At 57.7% G+C, this 11,113-nt stretch overlaps 1 protein-coding gene across 1 annotated transcript; it reads right to left on the bottom strand.

Annotated features, from left to right (window-relative positions):
* Positions 1-84: 84 nt before the first annotated feature.
* Positions 85-9,123, bottom strand: LOC129131374 (AN1-type zinc finger protein 5-like). Its single transcript, XM_054650353.2, has 6 exons — positions 8,984-9,123; positions 7,753-7,926; positions 6,659-6,752; positions 5,734-5,852; positions 4,192-4,302; positions 85-2,501 (listed from the first exon to the last, which is right to left on the bottom strand). The coding sequence occupies exons 2-6, from the start codon at positions 7,901-7,903 to the stop codon at positions 2,353-2,355; spliced, it is 624 nt and encodes a 207-aa protein (XP_054506328.2). The 5' UTR covers positions 7,904-7,926; positions 8,984-9,123; the 3' UTR covers positions 85-2,352.
* Positions 9,124-11,113: the final 1,990 nt, after the last annotated feature.

The following is an 11,113-nucleotide window of genomic DNA, read 5'->3' as shown; positions in this document are numbered from 1 at the left end:
TGAGGCACAGAGCCCCAGAGCCACCCCAAAAGAGCCAAGCCAAGCCCCACAGACATTCCTGCCTGAAACAGAGCACCCACAGCATCCAAGCAAACTAGACTGTGTTGTATTTACACTCATGGACAGGGAGGGAGAACAGGGAAAGGGGCGGTGCTGGAGAAGCAGGTGGCTGTGGGCTTTCCCAAGGGATCCGTGGGAGCTGCTGCACTTCCTGGGGCTGGTGGCTGCAATTCCTGCATCCCCCGAGGGTGAGGGATCATCCTCAGCCAAAAGCTCTGTGGCAAACCCAGCCTGGCCACGCACCAGCTCCAGCTCCCCAGGTGTGTGCAGGGGTGCAGCCACTTGCGTGCTCCAGACATGATGTCAATGTTATCCAGAAGGAAAAACCTGAGGAAAAGGCTGGTGAGAGGCAGCCTCACTCCTCTCAGTGCTGGAGGGGGGGTTTGCAGCAGTTTGGGAGATTCAGATGCTGCTGGCAGCTGGCACAGAGCACACACTGCTTTGGCTGGAGCAGACTGCAGAAACCAAACACTCAGAGGGATCTCCCCCACCAGCACCTGGGCAGAACTGCCACAAGCCGGGCAGGAAAACAGCCCTTGGAAGGAAGGAGCTGCTGTGATCTCCCCCAGCTGGGCCCTGCAGCTCTGCTGACACCAAGGGAAAGCTTCCAAAGCGTGGGATGGCCAGCAGAGTGGGACAGAGGCTGCTGCTCATCCCCCGGGACACAGCCGGGCTTCTCTGCTTGAGAACCAGAGCCCCATGGCCACAGCCCTGCTCCTGGTATTCCCAAGAATCCCCTGGGCATGGAAGAGGCTGTGGCTGTGCCCCAGGAGCCTCTGCCTGCCTTGTGCTGCATCCCTGAGCCCCAGGTCCTCCCAACAGAGCCCTCCAGGTGCTCCTTCTGGAGGTGGTACTGAGTGGCATTTGGTTTTTCCTACACCTCCCTTCCTGTGTGAGTGAGTGTCTGCACCCCCAGAGCCTTCCAAGTGGCTTTTGGGGTGCTTGAGGCCTCTGAGCATGTTCACTGTACCCCAAAGTTCTCCTTCTGCCTTCCCTTGCACCCCAGGGCCCTCCCTGGGCCTTCCAGCACCTCAGGGAATTCTCTCACTGAGCCCAGAGCCCTCCAAGCACCTCTCCCTGCTCCCTGGGTCTCTCCATGGGTGTTTCTGAGCCCCCACCTGGACTTCTGGGCACCCTGGGATCCTCCTTGTGACTTTCCCTGTGCCCCAGTTCCCTCTGTCTGGCTTGCAGAGCATCTCCTGGGGACCTGGCCCTGCCTCTCAGCCCACAGAGAGGGAGGAGGCAGAGGAGGGCAGCTGGGTGGGCTCCCCAAGCTCTCCCCAATACCAGCATGGCCCACATGGGAGGAGGGGACCCCACTATCACCTGGATGCAGGGACAAGTCCAGAAGCAGAGGTGTGGGACCTGAGCTTTGTGCACAACCCTGATGAGAGCGACTCGTGTAAGGCAGAAGGCAGGGAGAGAGAGAGAAGGGAGAGGAGAAAGGGGAGAGGAAAGAGGGGAGAGAGGAGAGCAGGCACAGGCAGCACTGAGGGACACACACCTTGCTGGGAAAGCAGCCGGGGTTATCCAGGGGTGCTGGAGCAGGAGGCTGGAGCAGGGGTGTCCCTGGCTCCCTCCCTGTGGAGAGAGGCACACGACAGCGAGCAGAACCTTCTGGAAGGTCCTGCCCTGCCCACATCACTTCAAACCACAAAATATCTTCCCTGTGCCAGCATCACTGCTCAGCCCCCTTGGTGCTTCTCCAACAGCGGCAACAGAGGGTGGGGAGAGGGGTCTGGGGTGCTGGAACTACAGAATCAACTTCTCTGCATGGGGCAGCAAACACCTCCCAGGGAGCAGATGGCAGCTGGGCTGCCAGGATCCCCCAGCTCCCGGGGCTACAGGCAGAGGGAACAGAGCCCAGGCTGCTCAGGGACTGCTGCCACAAGCCCTGGGTGGTTTGCAGGACTCGGAGCTGCCGGGAAGGGAAAGGCTGAGCCCGGCTGAGCCCAGCAGAGCCCGGCTGCTCCCATCGTGCCGTGCCCGGCAAGAGGCGAGTGCGAGGCCTTAGAGCCAGAGCAGCGGGGCAGGACGGTCCCTTTTCCTTTGGGAAGCTGGTTGAGAACACATCAGCTGAGCTGTGGCTGTCGGACAGGCAGGGAGGGAGAGGAGAACACCAACTGACTGCCAGAGGCGCGAGGAGGCCCCGTGTCCAGGTGCCGGTTTGTGTGCGCTGCCGGAGCCACCCTCGCACCGCCGCAGGGGCTGGGAGGAGGAGGAGGAGGAAGGCTGGGAGGAAGGGGAGGAGCACCAGGCAGCCTGGCTGCAGTTCGAGCTGCTCGGACCCCTTCACAACTTCTGGATCTTCTCGGCGATAACGATGGGGTTTTCCTTGCGGATCTTCTCGGCAGCTTCTGCCTTGTAGTCGTAGGGGCAGGCGTGCATGTCAGAGTACCGGTGAATGGCACAGAACAGGTTCCCGCAGCGGCAGTCGAAGCCTGAGGGGAGGAAGAGCAGGGACAAAGCCACATCAGACCCCATCCAGCTGGGCAGGAAGGCAGCAGGGCCTGGCTCCTTCCTGCCAGGCCAGGAAATGCCACCAATGCAGAGAGAGAGGGCCAAGGGAGGGGGGCCTGCACAGGCCAAAGGGACTCTTCATTTGGGGAAGACCATGGGTGGCTCTTGGCTTTGCTCTGGCTCAGGAGCTCTGTGTGCTTTGGGCAGCCCCAGCTGTCACATGGTGGGAAAGGCTCCCAGAGCAGCTGCTGTCCACATTCCCTGGGGACAAGGGACGTGCCAGGCACTGCAGAGTGCCAGATTGCTGATCCAGACCAGGCTCCCCAGGCAGCCCGAGCTGGAGCTGAGCCCTCCGAGCCAGTCCAGCTCCCCAGGGTCACACAGCAGCAGCTGGGCTGACCAGCAGCAAGCAGCAGAGCTGTCACCACCTTAGGATCACCTCCTTATGTTTGAGCTATTAAGGCTTCAAAATTCTTACTTTAGTCACTTCACTCAGGAACAATGCTCAGAGTGCTACCATTAACACAGCACACTGGGAAAGCAAGGCAGGGAGCAAGCAGGGGATGTGCTGCAGGACAGCAGGGAATCCTGCTCTGTCCCTTCATGTTTTTCCAACTACAGGCTGTAAAGCCCACAAACACCTTGCTCCAAAGTGCCAGTTTACTCCTGGTAGAGAAAACTCATTTTATCCTAATGCCCTGAATTCACAGGAGTTCTAAGTTGAATCCTAAAGAAGAGAATTTCTCATAGTTTAAAGGAAACCCTCATCCAGGAAAACAATCCTCTCTGCAAGCTGAAGGCTGGGCACAGAGCACCCAGCCCAGATCCAGGTTTATAAACCTACCTCTATTCTAGGACAGTGCCCGGGGATTTCCAGGCAAACTCAGGTTCAAATTCTCAGTCTAGACTTGGCCAAAGCCTCTTATAAGTCAGTCCCTGGCTGCTGGATGCCCCAAGCAGGCTACAGGAGCAAGTGCTCTGCCAGAACAACATGACCTGCACAGCTCCAGAGTTAACTTTCTTCCAGAGAAGCATTAAATGCCAGAGATAATTTAGGGGAATGATGTTTTTATTAACAAACCACAGCCAAATTAATTGCTTCACTTTCCAGAAGCTGTTTTCCCATTGATAGCAGTGCCCTGACACCATCCCAGCACTTCTCCCTCCAGCTTTACAGCCTGCATGCTGAGAGCCATCCTGCTCTCAGGAAGCTAACAGTGGAAATCAGGCAGCATTAACAAATGGGATGAGTCTTGGAGAGAGATTTTCCATTTGGGTCTAGCTCAGTTCATGTCACTGTTACGAAAGCTTTACCACAGACCTGACCGGGAGCAGATTCTGATCCACAGCGAGCTCTGCCTTCCTCTACAGCAGCTTCTGCCAAGAAGCAGGAACAACCAAGAGGTGCTGCTGCATCCAATCCTGCTCCCAAGGGCTGCCAGGACCCTGGCAGTGAGTGGGATGTTCCCCAGGCTGCTGCCTCAGCCAGTGCTGTTGCAGGTCGGAGCTCCCCTCCCTCCTCTCCTGCAGCACCACGGCTCCAGGATGGATTTGGGGGAACCTCCAGCCTCTGACCCTCCAAACCCAGCAGCACCACAGCACTGTGCTCACAGGGCCCTCACTCTGGGCTGCTTAGGGCACAGGGAAGCTTTCCCAGAGCCAGGCACTTACCAGTCAGCCCAATCTTCTTCCGGCAGGTGAAGCAGCGATTCTTCTTCGGTTTCGGTTTTTCCGAAGCCGTCTTGCCCTCAGCCGTGTTCTGGGATATCTCAAGCAGGGTACCTGAAACAGAGGCAAGAGTTTTGCTGCCCTTCTTGATAAACCAAATGTTCATTTTACCACAGGAGCTGCTTGAGGCTCTGATGACTCTCTGTGTGCACTCTGCCCTGGCTGACATACCACAAACTGGGAGATTTGCCTTGTTCCACTGAGATCTCCACCTCACAGCTTCCTCTCTGTTTCAAATGCCTTAAATCCAAAGCTGAAGTGGCCACTGGACAGTGACTGGATAGTCACTACAGCTCAGCTGCTGTACAGCAACACAGCTGTCAGCTGAGCCCACAGTTAATCTTTGCAGGGAGAAAAAAAATTAACCCCTTGTAAGTACTACTAATTATTTTTGCTGACTCTTATGTAAGTGTTCCCCAAATGTAGGTCTTAGAATGCTTTACACAGATATCCATCACTGCCTCTAATCTACCAAAGGGAAAACTGAGCTCTCAAAGCCAGATTGTTAAAGGTCATTGATGCTTAGCAGGATTTCCTCCAGTACCTAAGCAGGTTAGAGAAGTCAACAGGAGGGAGGAGCTCCAACTGCTCCTTGGAGCACCTGTGGTGCAGGCTGCTCTGAGGAGACAAAACAGAGACAGCTTTGTGGGGCTTACCCTAAACAGCCTCCTAAAAATTACCCAGGCAGATGAAAGGGGCAGGCTCTCCCAAGCCTCTTTTTAACAGCCTCTCACCTGCCTGTTGTAAATTGCCTCCTGGGCTTGCAGGCAAGCAGAGATTACCTACCCACAATGCCCAGCCATGTGTGGTGACTAGAGCCTGGCTTTTTAGCAACCAACAGCTCCTGGGTTTTTTTAGCTTTCAATGCAAGCAAGCTGTCAGCTGAGCAAAGGAGGGTGTCTGCATGCAGATCACCTGCTTATGGCATCAGCTGGAGGATGTGCCACACACTGGGCAATGACTCTGCTGCTCCTCCATCACGTCAGGGCACTCCCTGTGTAACACCCCCCGAGGGACACGCTCCCCCATCACAGGGGGTGACAACAACAGGCCTCCACTACCCCCAGGCAGTGTCACAAAGGAGTCACCTCTCTCCAAGGCTCGGATGGATCTGCCTCCCTTCCTCCCCCTCGGGAGCTGGCAGGGGAGTGCCGGCAGCAGCAGCCGCGTCAGGCTGTGGGACGCTCCGGGCTCGCTGCCATTCGCTGGGAGAGGCGTCATGGAAGATTATCCTCCTGCCAGCCACTCCAGGGCTGGCAGCCACTCAGCCCTCAGCCCACAGAGCAATCTCTATCAGCCTGCCCTCGAGCACAGCATTTGCTCTCCTCCCTGTCACCAAAACAAGGCTCCTCCTCAGCTCTCAGGTGTGTCTTTACTGCCGGGAGGGGACACACCCCGGGGTCAGCAGCTGTCCCTGCTGCTCCAATGGACTCCTGAGCCTCAGTGTCACTCTGATCTGTGCAAAGGACAAACCAACCACCCTACCTGATGAGGAAGAAGCCGATGAGGCTTCATCTGTCTTGCTGAATTCCTCTGTCTCGTTGCTGGTTTCCTCTCTGGATATGCTCATGGCCGTCATCTGATGGGTCACAGGAGTCTGAGCGCTGGGAGCATGTGCAGCAGACAAACAAAAAGAGAAAACACAAGTATTTTCATTTGATAGACAGCTATGTGGGAGAGACCTTCAGCCCATAAAGTTTATTTCCTTATATTCAAAAGTAGGTCAGGAGCACAACAGGTCAATTCCCCTTGAGATCGGGGATCAAAGTTCTTTATAGACATAAATGGAATGAATCTATGATGATCTCAGCTTCCTTTTGCACCCAATTATATCTCAAAGACAAGGCAAGAGCCTATCCAAACAAGTCCAGGGGCAGGAAAACACAGTTATGAGTCAGGGCTGTAATGTGATGGTAGAGCTCAGTGCAGCTCTGTCCTCCTCCCCATCAAACAGTCCCAAGGTCTCTAATCCTGCTGTCACAGCTTCCAGACTGGGTCATCAGCAGGTGCTTTCACTTAGAATCACACCACATTCTGAGCTGATGGTCCTCGTGATCCGTCCAAGTCCAACTCTTGGCCCTGTGCAGGAAAACCCCAAAAATCCCAATACTTGGGACTGAGCAGAAATTGAACAGTTGAACAGAGCCAGGGACAGACAAGGTACACTGGCTGCAGGAGAACCAAGATGTCACTTAATTTACTACCAACCCTCTGATACCTCACTCTACTCATCAGACAGCAGCAGCAGCAGATTGAGGGACATTTCAATCTTCCAAATAAACCAGAGTCATAACACAAAGTCTGACCCAGCCTGTTCACAGACATATAAAGGATGACAGCCTGTCCCTTGTGTCCCAGAGCTGGATTTAAGCAGGGTTTAGATCCCCTCCCCTCCAGACTCTGCCCCTACCTGGCTTTTGCATCCTCAGGTGTGGAGTCTCCCTCTGCGTGCTGTCCCGCGATGGCCTCGGGAGCCATGGGGCTGCTGCTGGGACCACTGGGTGCTGTGAGACAAGAGCAGGCTTGGTCAAATCTCTGGGAAGTATCAGCAAGTTCCTCAGGTGCTGGACACTCAAGGAGAAAGCAGAACGAGCACTTCCAGCAGGCCTTACACTCCTGTTCCCTACTGGAGCTGGGAGGGCACACCCCTGTTGGGATCACTCCCATACCCCTGTTCCTACACTCTCCAAATTTGTGCGTGGGACACCAGAACTGTCTGGATCTTGAACCCAATGGCACTTTGTAACTTCTCCAAGGTGTAAGAACCAGATCCTCATCTGCTGAAAGGAACAAGCTTCAGCAGGCACATATGGGTTTGTGTCAGCTGAGGATCTAAGCTGGGGTCTTAGGAAGAGCTTTTGTCAGGAAAAGTCATGTTCCTGAGCATATTTTGTGTGGGTGACTCAAGGGAAGCCATGATGAATTCCATGACCCCCAGGAATAAACTGTGGAAGAACTCTCAGAGGCATTTCTTACTCTGTACACGTGGCATCTGCACAAACCCCCAGCAAAAGAGATCCCTGCTCACGTTTCAGAGAGCATCCTTCCCCTGCTCCCATCCCAAGTGCAGGAAACAAACCTTGTAAGTCATGGCTTTTAGATATCATACTGTTAAGATAAGAATATTATAAAAACAGGCCAAATAAAATTTCATTGTGGGGCTTTGTCATGGTTCCCAGCAGTCAGCACCTAATCAGGGAGCAGGAAATAGCTGAAAGCTGGGATCACCATTATCACATGTGAAATTCTACAGTTTACTGGAAGGTGCTGGCTGGGATGGGCCTTCACAAACTGGTGGGACTGGGAAGAAAGCAAGTGTCCCTCCTGACAAGGAACAGAAGTGCTTGAGGGCTTGGGTCCCTGATTTAGAGCCTCCATAGAAAAGGAAATATGATTTTTCTAGGAGGGGGTAAATCTGCTGGTGGCCAGGCACCAGCACCATGCTGAACACAGATTGTATCCAGACACCCATTTAAGACAGATTTCCAGGAAAAAATCCTCTACCTGGAGGGCTTATCCGGTCACTGCTCTGCTGCCTCTGCAGGAACTCCTTGTAGCACACGGAGCACATGCCGTTGGTCCGGGGGCTGCCGTAGAAGCCGCAGCCCGTGGTACACAGCAGAGGCACCTGCGTCTGGTTTGTCTCCTGAGCCATCCTCGCCCCTCCGAGGCACTGAGCTGCAGCCAGCAATCAGAAATAAACAGCTGTGAGGGCCTGAGCACCCGGGCATTGTGTGCTGCAGCTGATCAGGAAGGAGCACAAAGGATCCCAAGAGAGCCCGATTCCTGCACGTGCACAACCACACCAGGCCCCCAGACCCTCGAGCAACTCAGGGCTCCTAAAATCCATGTCCTGGGGCCCTAAGTCATCCACAGCTGCCCAGAGCCAGACTGCAAAGCCAACAGGAACTGGCTCCCAGCTCTCCCTGCTGCACCACGAGGCTCCCTAAACTCCCAGTGACACACGAGCACGTCAGACCCCAACAATCCGCTCTGCACCGGTACCAAATGTGCCCCCACAGCACCATCGATGCCCCCCCCGTGAACACCCACACCTCACACGCCTAGTGCAGGCCCAGTCAGTCACATTTTGGTTTTCATTTTGAGCCTGGTTTAGTTTTTTAATTCTCAGGAAGATGACGCAAGCGATGCAGAAAGAACCCACTGACGCTCTGCTCTGACATACGTGGGTAAGGGGAACATTAGCATGGTTAGGCTGGAAATAAGGATAAGGTTTTCTTTCCAGCAGTAAGATGTGATTCCAGAACACCTTCCCAGGGAAAACAGCTGACACACTGAAACCTAATTTTAAATTTAATCTTAATAATTTCTCTCTGGATCACATGCAGTTACCTCCAGCCCCAGGAACCAGCCCCTTCCAGCCACACACGGTGTAGCATTTACAGGGCCAAACCCACCACAGTGCTCCAAATGAGAACCATGAGGCACAAACAAAAACCACACACAATTCCAATGTGTGTGGACAACGTGGCTGCAGCCAGTCCAACTCTGACACAGAACAAGGGGAGAGGATGTGCGCAGGACCATGGTGGGTGCGGGTGGCTCCAGCTCGGGCACAAAGCCACGCCGTTGGTACCAGGAGCTCCCAGCAGTGCTGCCTTTGTGGGGTGCATGAAGTACCCACGACCTCCCAGCCAGCCCTGCCGCTTCCCTTCCTGCTCCTACAAAACTTGCTTCACCGAGGGAATAAACAAGACAAACACGAAACCATTACCCTGCCAGGAGCGCTCCCGTGGGACGGAACCGGATCACCTCTGGTTTATCCCTCCTCGTCCCCAGCTGGGGGATGCGGGTTTCGGCTCCGCACCCGGGGGTCCCCCGCAGAGCTCAGACCAGCGCTCCCATGGCCACACCGGGACCCTCCCGGCCCGAACCGGCCTCTCCTCGGGCACTCGCAGCCAGGGCAGCCCCGGCAGCCGCGGATCCCTCGGGGGTCCCGGCTGGAGCCCGCTGCCACACGGACAAACCTTGGGGAGCTGCTGTCGATCGAGTCCCTGCGAAGAGAAGGGGCCGCGGGCTCAGCCCTCCCCGAGCGCCGCACGGCCCAGCCGGCCGGACGGGCCGAGCCGCGGCCCCCGCCGTGCCCGGGCGGCCCGAGGCTGCCGGGACCCCCCCCGTCCGGCCGGGGAGAGACCCCCGCCCGCTCGCCCCCTCCCGCGGCCGGCCCCGGCCCGCCGCCCCCGCCCGCCGCGGCCGGGCCCCGCTCCCCGCTCCCGGCCCGCGGCGCTAATCGAGGCCGAGGCTCCGCGGCCTGCGCGGAGCGGGAGCCCCGGGCCGGGCCCCGCTGGCCGGGCCCCACTCACCGGCGGCGGAGAAGGGCGGGCGGCCCCGGGCCGGGCCGGGCCGGCCCCGGGAGGCTCAGGCGGGCGGCGGGCAGGGAGCGCTGCCGGGAAACATGGCGGGCGCGGGCCCCGAGCGCCTCCCCCGGGGAGGGCCCGGGACGGGGGGGACGGGACGGGGGGGACGCGAGGCCTGGGACGGGGCCGGGGGTGTCGGTGCGAGCCGGGGCGAGGGCAGGGGGCTGCGACAGCCCTCGGGGACGCGGGCGGGGTGCAGGGCAGGGGCTGGGGTGTGGGTGTGCTCAGCAAAGCGGAGCGGGCTGTGACCCCCCCGGCTGTGGGAACAGGAGTGTCGGTGGGCTTTGGGAATAGCGGGGAATGCTGTGACCCCCGGCTGTGGGAACAGGAGTGTCGGTGGGCTTTGGGAATAGCGGGGAATGCTGTGACCCCCGGCTGTGGGAACAGGAGTGTCGGTGGGCTTTGGGAATAGCGGGGAATGCTGTGACCCCCGGCTGTGGGAACAGGAGTGTCGGTGGGCTCCGGGAATACTGGGGAGTGCTGTGACCCCCGGCTGTGGGAACAGGAGTGTCGGTGGGCTATGGAATACCGGGGAGTGATGTGACCCCCGGCTGTGGGAACAGGAGTGTCGGTGGGCTTTGGGAATAGCGGGGAATGATGTGACCCCCGGCTGTGGGAACAGGAGTGTCGGTGGGCTATGGAATACCGGGGAGTGCTGTGACCCCCGGCTGTGGGAACAGGAGTGTCGGTGGGCTCCGGGAATACTGGGGAGTGCTGTGACCCCCGGCTGTGGGAATAGGAGTGTCGGTGGGCTATGGAATACCGGGGAGTGCTGTGACCCCCGGCTGTGGGAATAGGAGTGTCGGTGGGCTTTGAGAATTGCGGGGAGGGGGCTGTGAGCCCTCCCTGCCTGGCCATAGGGGCATAGGGCAGGGGCTGGGGTATAGGTGTGCTTCAGCAATGGAGGCGAGGGCTGGGACCTCCTGGTTACAGGGATTGCGGTGTACGTGTGCCCTGACTGTAGGGGAGGGAGCTCTGACCCCCTTGGCTGTAGGGCCAGGGTTATAGATGTGCCCTGTCTATAGCTGAGGGCCTGAGAGCCTCACGTGGGTGTGTGGGGTGGGACACAGCCCGCTCCCCTGCAGAGAGAGGGGTCACAACCACACCCAGGCTGTAGGAAGGGGGGTGAGACCCTTGTCCCTCGAGTTATAGGGGCTGGGACAGAGATTTGCATGGCTGTAGAGGCTGGGACACTGCGGGGGCTCCAGCTGCAGGGCAGGGGACTGGGGTAACTGGGACATGGCTGTAACTGCTGGGGAAGAGCCTGGACAGCGCTCTGCTCACACCCCATCCATAGGGGAGGGATGCCAGCTCTGCCCCAGCGGCAGGAGAGGGGCTGAGACCCCCAGCTCTGGGGTTTGGGGCCATACACCATCAATAGGATGGGTGGGATGCTCCAGCTGCAAGGGATTCCCAGCTACAAACTGTTCCTGCCTCTCTTCAGCACGCACTGGGGGATGTGGGGGTTTATTCAGTCAAAGCTTTGC

Source organism: Agelaius phoeniceus, chromosome 29 (genome assembly GCF_051311805.1).
Source record: "Agelaius phoeniceus isolate bAgePho1 chromosome 29, bAgePho1.hap1, whole genome shotgun sequence".
Classification (NCBI taxonomy): Eukaryota; Metazoa; Chordata; class Aves; order Passeriformes; family Icteridae; genus Agelaius; species Agelaius phoeniceus.
This window is presented reverse-complemented; position numbering and strand designations above follow the sequence as displayed.